Below are 14,420 nucleotides of genomic sequence, written 5' to 3'. Positions count from 1 at the left end.
CAAATATTTAACATTTCCCATTTCTATTCTTCTTCTGTGTGTCAGTCAGTGCTTACTAGAGAAACAGACTTAATGTAATGTGTATGAATATATAAGGTTTTACAAGACTGGCTTACAGTGGCTGCCCAGAGTCAGGTGTGGAAACACGCAGAGTATCTGTCTGTACATCACAGAGCAGAAAGATCCAGCTCAGGGCTGGAGCTCCATGTAGTGTCTCGCACGAGTCCACCTCAGGAGCCTACAGAGTCTGGGCTGGAAGCCAGGAGATGAGGTCCAAGGTGAAGGTGAAGCTCTGAGGAAAAAAAGCAGCCTTTCTTCGTTCCCCTTTACACCATTTAGGTAACAGGTCACCCTAAATTGGGTCTTCTGGTCCAGTATAAATTACCACCCAAACCCAGAGCTCTGATGATCCAAATGAGCTGGGTATTTCTTGTTCAAGTTGACACATTTGATTAACTATCACATTTTGTGACTCCAAAAACTATGAACATAATCTTTTACTTTATCCCTGTAACCACCACCCCTCCTCAGCTAAACTTAAGGCCTTCACATTGAGATACATGCCTAGCTCTTTAAAAAAATTTTTTTATTTCTCTCTTTTTGGGGGCACAGTCTGGGGACAGGCTCTCTAGGTGGAGCTGGGGCCTGGGACCCTCCTGTCAAGTATCTGACAGTGCTGGGAATTAGAGGCCTGTACCACCATGCTTGCGCCTTCTTGCTTTCTCTTCTGCACAATTTTTCTTTTTTCCTTTACATACCATTCTTGATTTACTTCCAATTTATTTTTTAGTTCATAGGTTATACAGATTCAACTACATCTACTCTCTGGTTAAAACGAACTATTAGGCATTTGATTCTGACTGGATTTTTCAGTTCAGTAAATTCCATTTTGAACCATCATTTAAGAACTGTCTATCTGAAGATCCGTGGCTGGCTCTTTGTGCTGCGTTTTGCTTACAGTGTCCTGTCTCCTAAAGTGGGTAGTCCCCTAAACATTATTTATAAGAGATGATTTTCTTCCTATGAAGCATGCCTTAAAATGTTTCTGTGCAAACAAGGGCATGATTTACCAGTATGCTCACTGTTTGTAGGGCTGGGACTCCCAACTTTTACTCCCCTTTCTTACATGAGTGCAGAAGTGGAGTTCAGTCTCACTTATCTTTTGCAGAATGCAATAAAAATGGGTTAGCTATGTAAGCATCTCTGCTAATACTTTAAAATCAAAGGAACTTGCAAAATACCTTTCACTGATGTAGATAATAGCTATGGAAGAGATAATGTAGCTGAAGTTGAAGATATCAAAATAATGCTCAGCACACCATTAGTAACACAAAGAACAGTTCTGAGAAAAATGACAAACAATATTAGAGAAAGACCTGAAAAAAAATCTACAGGATCAAAAACCAAAGAGATGCATTTATTTTCTTACCATTTTCTGCCAGTGGGGCAAGAACCTCAAAAATCATTTCTCTCTTATCATGCTCTACCTGTTTCTTGAAGAGTTTGACCAGCTCTTCAGCAATGTTTGTACTGGCAAACTGTTCTTTACTTGACTCTGCAAAACAAATGGAAAAAATTTAAAGTAAACAAAACTGAATCTTGAAATTTGTTTTCTACTACTTGTACAGTACTTGGTCATTCTGTACCACTGCTAAACACAAATGCTCAAATACAGAACAATCAAACTGATTTTTAATGTCCCTAAAAAAGAAAAATGTCTAACCTGTAGAGAAAATGTTCTGACCCAGTTATACTTCAGGCTATAGAAGCTGTCCATTAACACAACAAACATACAGACAACCATACAACCATATCAACAATGAAGTTACTAAGTCATAAACTCATTACTTTCAAAGTTTTTAGTCAAAGAAAAAATTTATAATAGATTGCATTTAAATGGCAAAAGGCCATCGCCATTTTATGTTTAGCACTGCTATGTTTCTGCAGTATTCTTCACAAAACTACTATTTTTTTGTGTGTTTTGTGATGCTGAAGATGAAACCCAGGACTTCGTGCATGCCAGGCAAGCACGCTACCACTGACCTACCCACCAGCCCCATGACTGCTATTTAAAGGGCAATTCTTCACAGATGTTTGAGTCCCTCCCATTCCCTTCTGCCTTTTTCAGCAGCTCCAAAATGGCTTCCATACTCTAGAAAAGCAGCATTTACACATGCTAATTTCTCACACAAATAAAATCAAAAGGAGTTCTGAGAGTGCAGTTCTGGAGTACATGCTTATTTAGTATGTGTAAGGCCATGAACAGTGATCCATAACAGAGCAAAAAGACCAAAAAACAAAAAATTCAACTTTCTTCCTTATCTTACTTCTGTCCTCAACTATTATTCAACCTCATTCACTGTTTCAAACATGTTTCTTAATAATACTGTCTACTTACACTGCCTCTATTTTCTCACTCATGTTCATTCTTAATTGCTAATGCTACTTTGTGCCAGGAAAAAAAAATCGTACAAATGTTAACAGAAATTTGTATGCTTTTCCAATAATATATACTAGCTTAAAGTGAAGAAAAACATTACAAATGCAATATAGTTCAGAAGCAGAGGCAGAAAAAGAAAAATGGGGCTCTAACATGTTAAGTTTCATGAATTCTGTCACATTAAAGCTGCTTTTATTTGGAACCTAGGAAGAAAATATCAGTGAGGAAGAAAATATCAATGCAGAGATGCTGTTTGATGGTATGGAAGCAAATATGATTGCCGCAGGTAGAATAAGGACCAAAGAGGTAAGAAAGCAAACTACTAGAACCCAAAGAGTAGAAATTTGTAGTGGTTTAGTGGAAAAGAAGAACCAATTACAGGAAAAGGTAAAAACTAGTTTCAATGTGTGCAGGCATATTTCTAGGCTAAGCTGTCTGCTTCCCTCTCATTCCCTATGACAGGCCAGCACTATGCCCTTTTCCTGTGCTGTATGCTGTGTGTGTTCCGTAGTGCTGGGAAAGGAAGGAAGGTCCTCAAGCATACCAGCCACATACTGTACCACAGAGCTACATCCCCAAGTTCTGTGTGCTGTTCTCTGTCCCCAAATGATTTTTGTCCAGTTAAAATTTCCATTATCTAGCTGGTTCTAATATTGTATTGTACTGATCTCCTCATAATATCATTCATTTAATAAATAAATGGAAAGTAATTTATATAAGGTAGATGGCTAAAAACTTTGTTTATATCAAAAAACGGTAATGTCTAAAAAGGACTGGTAAACAGAGCTGAACATCTGATAGAACTATAATGTAAATATTTCTACTTTTTTGTTTTTCGCTTTCAACAAACCTTTCCCCTTTTGCTCCCAAGACTAAGATGACTGGATTCAATATTGAAACACTTCTTTTACTTTTCCAATACCATGTTTACAATAATCTCAGAAATCTTCAAGGCCCAATATAAATGCTGATGAGAAAGCACAGGCTTTAAACTATAAACTCTTGGATATGTATTCTTTCAACAAAATACTTTCAAAAATTTAGCAAATTAAACATAATTGAGAGCCTAATTACTTTGTTTGAATAAGCCAAATGGTTTACTAAAACCCATAACTGACAAGCTACATATAATATACACATAGTAAAAATACTTACAGATACTAAAATGTGAACTTAAATTATTGAAGATACTTTGTGTAAGAATTAAAATTTTCCTTTTAAGATGATTAGAAATTTCTTTATATTTTCTATTTTAAGAAAACTGAGGGGCTGGAGGTTTAGCTCAGTGGGATAAGCGCCTGCCTTGCAAGCAGGCAGTCGTGAGTTCGATCCCCGGTACCGATAAAAAGGAAAAAGACAAAAAAAAAAAAAAAAAAAAAAAAAAAAAAAAAAAAACTGATTTTCAAGTGATTTTACCTTACAGGAATCTTATAAGGCTGTATGTTCCCAATACCAGACAATGATTTACCAAGTCATCCAATAAGCTTATAAAAACTATCAGAGTACACTGAAAGTAGTAGAGTGTATATACTGTTCAGTTTCAGGTGTGTTTTTATGGTTATTTAATTGCAGGCCACAGTACAAAAACCTTGGAAACATACTGCCCTAAGATGAGCAATTTGTAATATGAGTTTCTGTGATGCACTATTAGACAAATGCTAATGTTTTACACTTGCACGTCAATGTCTTACACAGCAAGTACCATATTGAGACTTGCATACTGAATGATTTGAGGATTCAAATGTGCAATTTATCTATGCAATTTCGATACATTAAGTACATTGTCTTTCATAAATTTCCATCCCAAAAAGAAGCTTCTGTACTATACCAACCTGAATTCATATTATTAAATAATTACCAGGTTGGATTAATGTAAGATGAGGCTTTATTTACTTTATTTACTAGGGCTGCTATAAAGGTAAGGTTTAAAACAGAACCAGTACCTTCTTTTATTAAAAAGTGCAGACTCTCTCAAGGACAACCTTTTTCCATTATTACTACAGCTCTTTGTACATTACTTCCCCAAGGATGTATAATGATCATTAAACCTTTTGCCTCAGTTCTCACTGGAGGAATGGAGAAAATGATTCATTGCCGTAGAGTGAAAAAACAATTTAAATCCCTTCCTGGGAGTTTTCAAAGTTCCTAAACCTGAAGCATTTATAAGATTTAGACACATATCACAAAAGGAGTAAAATGATGTAATGGTTGATACATTGTGTCAACTTGAGTTTAGAAATTTAACTAAGAGACTCAGTGGGGAACCAGGATCCTTACTTTGTAAAGATCCTCTCTGCCCGTGCAAGAAGAGGGCACAGAGGTGTTGTGAGTTATGACAAGGATGTGTTTCCAGCATTGGTCTGATTTCTGAGCAATGATCTGATTTCCATGTTCTAATTTTCAAGGATTTTTCTATTTTTGTTTTTTAGTGTGGTTATAAATGCATAAAAAAATTCACCTGTTGTTTTTCGGGATTTTGTGAAAAGGCAAAGAACCTCCTCATCTTATAAATAAATAATTTATGCAAGAATGTAATAAATTATAATGCCTTTTTCCACAATATACAACATAATTTCAAGTTATGCATCAGATAAACTATTAAAATATTTGAAATTAAAATATTCAAATTAAAATACTTGACTCTATTGAATAATGTACAGTGTAAACTTTAAAAAAAACTTTGATAGGTACTAGAGATTAAACCCAACACCTCAAAGAGTCTTGGCAAGAGCTCTACCAAAGAGGTACACACCCAAACCCCCTAAATTTTAAATCTTAATAAATGTTGAAGCAAGGCCATTCCAACTACAAATACAATCAGTAAGATCTAATTGGACCTACTTTTTTTTAAAATACTGAAGCAACATAATATAAGTAGATTCCAAGTTATTATATCAAGAAGCTATAAGTGTATTAATAAGTTAATACCATTTTTGGTTCAGGACCAGAACTTACCAAGTTCTGCTAAATTACCAAATGCAACCAGACACATTTCTGTGAGAGCAGCATTGTGGCAGTGGACACCCAGTAATGTCACTAAGGTAGGAATGACACCCATGTTGATAAGCTGAGATTGAAGGGAATCTGCAAGAAAAGAAAAAGAAAAGAAGAAAAGTATTCACAAATCAAACAGCAGTGTAAGAAGGAAACACCTGCTATCCTCTCTAGTACAAACTCAATGCTACCTTACTACAGTAGAAGAAAATGAAGTCCACTCATAATTGACTGGAACATTTAGAATACATTAGTTCAGGAGAGATTTGAATCTTTTCTATGACCAAAAGAAATTTAGAAATAAAAGTAGAGAATATGTTAAATCATTGTTTTTAATGGGGCCTTATATCTTTAATGATCAAGAATACATAATTAAATAGTGTCATTAGTTTTTAAATGAAACAGACAAAGTAACATTTACTTACAGGTGGTCATAAAATACATGAAAAGACTATGAAAAACAGCATATGAAGACTAAGAAAGAAAATAAAAATCTTAAGATCTTTTAAATATAGTTTTTTCATATTAAAAAATGAATAGTGTACGATACATAAAATGATTAATTCAGAGTATTTATAAGCAGGATGTTCTTTGATGACTGCCAGGAAGGAAATGTAGTTTAAGAAGGAAAAAAATGAGTTATCTAATTTTTTTCTTCTCAAAGTTTTATTTAGCTATAGGAGACAGATCAGCTCAGTAAAAGAGAGGGTTTGAGATAAAAGAGTAAGGTCATCATGACTTTGTCATCATTGCCTTCATTTTCTGAGCAACTAACTGGTGTCAAGGTACTGAATATGCCTTGGGTTTTGCACAACTGCGATTCAAGGGTAATTACAAGAAAATACCTGTAGCAAGGCTGAAGGCAACTTAACCAAAATGAAAACCAGAAGAGTTCAGCCTCTAAGAAGCTAACAAGACAGAAATGTGAATATTTATTATGTTCACACAAAACACTATTACTGTCAATACTGATCCATCCAAAGATATAGGAATAGTCTCTCAATTTTAATTCTTTTTCTCTTTAAAATTATATACAACGTTCAAATTACTAATTTTCTCCAATTTTTTTTCAAAGTTATTTATTTGGAATCTCAAGATAGAACTCTATTTCTTACAAAACACATTTCCTCCATAGCACAAATCCCTTTTTGGAGTTTGCTTTTTAATCTCTATTCACAGTTCTTCTTTTTTTTTTTTTTTTTTGTCTTTTTCGTTTTTATCGGTACCAGGGATCGAACTTGCGACTGCCTGCTTGCAAGGCAGGCGCTTACGCCGCTGAGCTAAATCCCCAGCCCCTATTCACAGTTCTTAACCTGTAGGTAAGGAGGAGATTCTTTATCAGAAAAGAACACAAAGACAGGGCTGAGCAATCTCAGGTGAGCGTTGATGACAAGCCTGATAGTCTTTGTTTTTAATTACTCCTGGCTGTTAAGAATGAGGTATGAAGAGACAGCCAGTAGAAGTTTACTGTCCCTGAAAACTGGTAAGTGGGTAATTACAGATAATTATCTGATTTGGTTATTGCAGGACATGTATACTACAAAGGGGCCTATTAACAAAACAATAATACAAAATAAACCTGAGAAAAAAGTAAAGTTACATTTAGAATTCAAATAGTCAAATAAAGCAATTTCAAATTTGGTAACAATTATGAAGTTGATTCTAACTGAAGTTACAAAGAATACATAGCTAAGAAATTTATTTTACTACAGTGATGCAATATTTTTTCTTCAATATACAATACAGCAATCAAATAAATCACATTACTGACAACCAAAATATTTGTTACAGGAGACAGTGTTACACCGGTATGTTATATTGGCAGAACACTTGTATTATGATTATAGTACTTAAAATGACCATGCACCAAGGAGCTTTCCAAATCAGGAACCATTATGATTACTTACCAGTAAATAGAATTCTTTATTAGTGGATCATCTCTACATATCCTTGTTCTTTAGCAATATTTTTATATATTCATTTTTGACTAGCTCATCAGTAACTGCAGAGCTGCTGAATCATTAGAAATGTCAGGTATGTAAGCGTGAGCACTAGCGCATGCATTGAGTGTGAGTCAAACTCTGCTCTCTGTCTGCATATATGTAAGCACCACCGCCCCCCGTTAGCACTGTTGGTACAAACTTCATAAAAATCCAACAGTTCAGGGACACTGGGAATACATTTAATGAAGCAGTTAACAGGAGAGTGCCACTTAGAAGATGCTCCTCATGGTTGCCTAACTTGGTATCTCTACCACCGTAACTTGGGCTGTTTTTAAAATATTACCAATTTTGATTCCAGAGAAAATGAGGACAAATTTTTCAGAAATGTTGCAGTGCTTAACAAAGTCTCTGGCATACAAATTGGACCAGTAACATTTGAAACTAGCAGATCAGGAGGAAAAGTAGCATAACCAAATGGCAAATGGTGTACACTGCCATATTCATGAAAATTGCGTTACTTTCTGAAAATGTGTGTTAAAACTATTTGGGAGCCAAATTAATTATATACTCACATAGAACACACATACCACACACAAGGGATCAATATTTAGTTGTCCAATTAGATAAACTTGTTTTGGACTAACTGGTTGCTTTCTTTTATATCGACTTCTATGACAGCAACATAACAATAAACTCTAAATTTGTTCATAGATAGCACAAAAAAATTCTCCCTGGAAAATAAGATCCAGACTAGAAAAAGATCTTCATCCAAACATGCTGATATAAATTTTTCTTTTTTTGTGGAATAAGAGGCATCCTAGAATATAGTTTTCAAAGTGAGACCCCTGAAATGCTTTCATCAGATCAGGAAGTCGAAATTCTCTGGACAGTGTAAAAGGATGGCAAAAGCCTGAACGAGACCAACACTGAACCATGCTAGCTACTGTATTCTTCATCACAAAATGAAATGCTATTCATAGCAATTGAAGAAAGTTTTCATAAATGTTTTACATTACTTATGCTAACATAATAGGTTTGTTAATTTAAAAGATTTACTCCTTTCAAAACTTTTCCAATTCATTTTCAGTATAGTAAATATCAGATATAACTATATACAAAAACAAAATTTCTCCAGTAGTAATTTTAAATGTCTTGAGACACTACAGAGACCAAAGTTTAATAATGACTGTTTAAAAGATTATCTAATTTTTTATGAGACATGATAAGGAGGGAAAGAGAACATGCAAAACACATTCTCTAGGTTCAAAGATGTGGTTGGCACGTACAATAGGGGGGAAAAAAAAGAAAAAAAGCATGATAGAATATCAGATTTTGGGGGCACAGATATTTTGAGAGAAATTACCTTAATAAAGCATCTAAACTTTTCATTTTGCTTATGTGAACAGAGTTCTACTTGAGCCAAATAGAATGCTCCAGATTTAGTTAGCTGCCAAGTTTAAGTTATAATTTAACATGTTACCATTAAGTAGTTTAAAATTTTTTAACTTAAGAAGGGATCCTATTTGTGTGGAATAAGTTAGTATTAATTCTTACCAATAAAAGCAAATAACTAGTTTAATCACAATTTTGTGAATGTTTTTTAAAGGATAACAACTGACATCCATTCTATTATGAATGAAATCAGGAATTTTTTTTAAAGAATATTATTTTTAAATGAAAGACTAACAGGAAGAAAGTCTTAGAACCAGAAATAGTTCTAAATAATCTAAACATACTGGAGAGAATACATGAAACAATTGCAAGACTAAGACTTTGGCATCCCTTAGCAAACATGAGGTAACTCCAGGATAATGTTTTTCAGAGCTCATAAACAGCAACTCACAAAAATGCACCCCCAGGCCCAATACAGCAAACATAAAATGTGGAAGACAGTATTTAGATAATGCTATGTTGTAAATGTCTGAAGACTTACAAAGCTGCTCCTGACACACATCACAAACACACACTGACCAAATACAGACGACAGTGGCCCTGCATGATCTATGGGAGGAAGAGAAGAAAGGCACTGAGGGGGTGCAATACAGAGGCATATATGAGAGAGATAAGGCAATCAACGCATGCGCTGGTGTGAACACTTACCTACCTACATTTGAATCTCAATGGTTCCAAGTTCTTCAGGTCACTCATGGAAACTCCAAAGAATGGAGATCTGGAGAGAAGATCTCAAGTTGAGGAACCTTTTTCCCCTGAGTTTTCAGTTCTATGTTTAAAACATTGGTACAGACTAGATTCTAGGTCCAGGAAAGTATGCTGAGAATTTGAACAACTCAACTGAAGTTATGTTGATCAATTATTAAAAGTAAGTTTCTTAAGATTACAGTATGTTTATTTATTCTTATGGTCCCGACAGCATTAAAAGATTATTAACCTTATCGATTTAAGAATGAAGCTGTGTCAAAACAAAACACAATTCAAAATACATTTTCTACAGTACATCATACATATGTATACTACTCATGGTGTACAGTTATGACATTGCTATTTACTGAATTTACTGAATCACATCTACAGCTAAATGAAACACTGAAAATAAGCAAATCTTAAGTCTTGATGAAAAATCGTTATCCAAATTGACTAAAAACATTTGAGCATTTTAAAGACTACCTCTGACTTAATGGAACATCTGTATTTGCGAAGAGGGGGTATAAAACTGAAAATCAGAAATAATCAGAAATCAGTGAGTTGGGACTTTGGACTTTAAACAAGTTTAGCTCTGTTATACCAAAAGGAAATTTTAAATGCAGGCACTGAGAGGGATGACCACTGCTAAAAACTAACCTATACACAAAGCCAGGCATGTTGGTGCACATCTGTAATTCCAGCACTGTGGTAGGTTGTCAAAAAGATTACAAGTTCCAGTGTCCCCCCCGCCAAAAAAAACCAAAAACAAACAAACAAAAAATAAAGCAGCTGGTGGTAGCTCAGTGCAAAGGTCCTGAGTTTATTCTTCACTCCACCAGGCACACAAATGTGCAGGTTGCTCTCCTTTTCAGTTTCTGATTACTGAGGTAATCTATAGGTTGATCAGGAAAGTAAAGTTTTATTCTGAACCTCATGTTTAGTACATAAAACAAGATTACTTACAGGTATTTATAATCAACTGTTTTTTATACACTTTAATAATACACAGATATTTTAAAAAGGAGAGGCGGAGAAAGAGCAAATCAAGGTATATTAGTGAGAATAAAAAACTCAAAGCAAAATATTATGAGTTTTATTATTCTTAAGAGTGTTAACACATTGAGAACAAATCCAATGTCACCTCGGGATTTTATCTTAATCTAGTAGGAAATTGGCCCCATAGTCACCTCAGGTTAAATTAATTACTACTGATCAACTCTTGTCATAGTGAATACTGCTATAATGAAACCTCCACAGATCTATCTACTCTTACTCCATGCCTTAATCTCAGAAGTAAATTGGTCCTTAAGGTTAAAATCCATGTTTTTTCCCCTAAAAGAACTACTGATAGCAGATGTTTAAGCACCTCTTATTAAGGAAAAAATAAATACCAGACTCTGCTTACATAGCATTCCTGAAATAAAGGCCATGCCTATCTTAAATGCAAGGCTAAAGTTTAGCATAGTAAACTAAGTTAAATGCTAGGTTAATTTACATCTTCATATATATAACTTACAAATATACATTTAAAAATGTAAATAGCCCTTATTGGCTTATAAAAGAAAAACTTCATTTACACTGGGCAATTATTTTGATTTAGTTTCTAGACTTCAGGATTACATACAAGTTATTTATAATGTACAAACTGTGTTAACAAGATACATATGGCATATCAAAAAGACTGGAGGTTTCTAGCTAATGCCAGTTTTTCAAATACTATTTAACTGCTTTACCAGTGAACCAAACATAAGCAATTCAGTATTGATAAGATTTTACTTTTAGTTAAAGCATTTATAAATATTAATTTTCATATGATATTCTCCATTTCCTTATTGAATGGACTGTTTAAATGGCCTACGTTACAGACGCACTGACATTTGGTTAATGTATTATTCACCCTCTGGCTTTCAACTCAATTCTTTTTTTCTTTTGGTGGTGGTGGTAGAGTTTATGGGGATCAAACTCACCACCTCACACTTACCAAGCAGGCACTTAAGCCACTGAGCTAAATCCCCAGCCCTAAACTCAATTCTTATAAGGCCAAAGAGCTTAATGGCATTTCAGGAACATAATTTGTGCGTGATCAACTCTTATGTACTTGATACCATTGTATTTCAATTAGTTAACATCTATAATGAAAATAAGACCTAACTTTTCACATTGTTACTGTCTTAATACCCACCACTTTCAAACAAAGGTAAGCATTTTAAGTACAGAGAAAAACCTCCCTGTTTGCTTCATATATTGAAGTTCTATAAATCAGCTGAAATGGTAACGTACATATATCAATATTAAAATGCAGCAATAATCGATGGTGAAAACTACAGCAATATAACAATTAAATCAAAGAAGAATAGAAAAGTCTCTCTAGGATTCAGAACAAAAGTATTAGAATTGTTCATACATTTTAGGTATTCCATTCAGGCAATGAATCTTTTGATAAAAATTCTAATTCGGAAATTTGTTATGACTTGTGAAGGTGAGTTAAAAATAAAAAAAACTCAAAATAACTTTGTCACCTCAAATTTTCATAGGAAGGGAAATTGTGATAACTATGTCCAACATCTATGACTAATCATCTTCAATCTATGCATACAGCAACTACAGGGGAAAAAAATATGTTAGAGAATAAGGAATTATAAATTTCATTGATCCTCCACAGTCCTCAGTTTCAGGTGGGCACCCTTACAGTGTAAAAGTGCAAAATGGGCTGTCCTACTTATAGGAGCAACCTCAAAGCTGGTAATGCTAAAAAAACCTATTAGTCCTGTAATAACATAACGCAAACTTTAAGTGCCAAGCCACTAAAACCACTGACAGAATAACTACAATAACTATTTCATTTTTATGAAATAAAATTTTAGAATCTGGCATTCAGAAATTCATTCTATGACAACGAATAAAAAGGTAAAATAAAAGCTAAATATTAATGCAAATACCTGGCCATGTGAAATGAGATTTAGCCATGTGGAATGTGTACTTCTTTTTTTGTTGTTTTTTGGTGCTGGGAATTTAATTTAGGACTTTGTGCTTGCTAGGCAGGCACTATGCAGCTGAGCTATATCCCAGGCCCTTGGAGGTACTTTTATAGCTCTACTAAAAACCAAGTTGTCAAGCTGTCCATAAGTAACAGTATTTTTAGTAATAGTTTTAAGAATTATGACTAAAAGCTTAAGTAGTCTGTTTAAATTTAGCAGGTAGACTTAGAAATAGGCACTAGAATAACTGGTCTTTTAAAAGAACCAATTTTTAAAATGCATTTATAGCAGAACTTCATGAAAGCAATCTATTCCTGCAGAAAGCTCTGAACACACAGCAGAAACTCAGTGATATTAACAACAACAAAAGTAAATAACAAACCATAGAAAAGTAAGTAATACTGAAAAACTAACAGTTACTCAAGCTGAGCTTCAAAATAAGTGAACTTGAAGATACAGCTCTTCAGTTTTCATAAACAACAACAAAAAGAAGACAAAATACATTTAAAATACTACACTGGAAAAAATTGATAACAGAAGAAAACAGTGATTGCAAAGATACAATTAAGTACTTTTTTTTTTTTTAAACTTAAGGTTAGACACAAAGATTCTGGTACTTAGAAAATACATGGAAATAGCATTTGTCTTCTACAAACACGAAGTAAACTCTAGAAATAGTTTCTAGGGGCCAGGCATTTAGCTCAGTGGCATAAGTGCCTGCCTGGCAAGTGCAAGGTTCTGAGTTCAATCCCTGGTAACTACACAGAGAGAGAGCACAAGAACACAAGATAGCGAGCGAGTGACAGAAAGAGAGACAGAGAGGGGCAGAGAGAGAAATAGTTCCTCACTCATGTGAAGTTTGTCTAAACATGTAGCATCTACGAAATGTTCCTTATTGGCCATAATAAAATAATACCAAAACATAAAGATAAAAATGTAGCTCAGGTCAAAGTGTTTTTTAGCTTTAAATTAGCATCATTTCCTATTCATTTCTACTCCTACCTCTACGTATGAAGAAAACCAAACCAAAGCAAGTAACAGATGTAGGGGTTTAGTAAAATTTATATGCTGTTTAAAAAGGCGAAATTCTAGAAAATATAACAGATAAAACTAGACATGAAAGGATGCTTAGATTAGGTGACAGAAAACACTTCAGTCAACTATTTGAAACAACTGAATTTAAGTACTAAGCTTAAAATTTAAATTCAGTTATAATACTATCAAAAATTACACGCCAGGAGTTACATTTCCTAAATCACACACATAGCCTCCCTTCAACCACAGTTAGGTTATCATTAAATCCATGTAAGCAAATAAATGGGCGAATTATTATGAAGACATCTTAGATATATTTCAGGATCCATAAAAAAGTTTTTCAGTAGGAAGATGTTATTAAGATATTAAAGAAAAGTTAGCACAATTTGTAGAAATCGTATGTATAAATATATGCCTACGTTATGTACACATAAAATATAGGTTAGATGAAGACATTCATTTTTCCTTTTTCTGATGGCATATTTGTCTCTATTTTTATAGCACAGCTTATGCAAAACAACTGCAGTCTTCACTGCTCACCATCATTTAAAAATTCCTTTAGTTAGACTTTTCCTTCCATTTTGTGTTTGTAGCATAACTGTATTAAGAAAAACATTAAACCCTCAATTGGAGTTTTTGGTAAGTTATTTCCAGTTATGGCTCCAAGTATACAACAATGGTAACCAAAAATAGATTTTGGTTTTTAAGTCCTGTTTTTTAAGATTATGGATTTGTATCCACTCAAACTTGTGATCAATCTGCAAGTGTACATAATACAGGCTTATTAAGTCTGTGGATCACCTGCAGGAAATTATTATTGTTGTGGATCTTGTTACTTGTCTTCAATGCCACTTTCTGCTACTGCCATCTACCTAGAGAAGAAATATC

General features: G+C 34.0%; 1 protein-coding gene across 3 annotated transcripts in view; it reads right to left on the bottom strand.

Annotated features, from left to right (window-relative positions):
- Positions 1-14,420, bottom strand: part of Rap1gds1 (Rap1 GTPase-GDP dissociation stimulator 1) — a 171,215-nt gene that overhangs the window by 33,502 nt on the left and 123,293 nt on the right. For all 3 annotated transcript variants that reach the window (XM_063247320.1, XM_063247322.1, XM_063247321.1), the window contains 2 exons: positions 5,396-5,524; positions 1,430-1,555 (listed from right to left, as the gene is read on the bottom strand). In XM_063247320.1, coding sequence (XP_063103390.1) covers positions 1,430-1,555; positions 5,396-5,524 — 255 coding nt within the window. The remainder of the gene's footprint in view (positions 1-1,429; positions 1,556-5,395; positions 5,525-14,420) is intronic.

This window comes from Cavia porcellus, unplaced genomic scaffold, assembly GCF_034190915.1.
Source record: "Cavia porcellus strain 051 isolate PalLab524CR breed Dunkin Hartley unplaced genomic scaffold, mCavPor4.1 scaffold_4, whole genome shotgun sequence".
Taxonomy (NCBI): Eukaryota; Metazoa; Chordata; class Mammalia; order Rodentia; family Caviidae; genus Cavia; species Cavia porcellus.
This window is presented reverse-complemented; position numbering and strand designations above follow the sequence as displayed.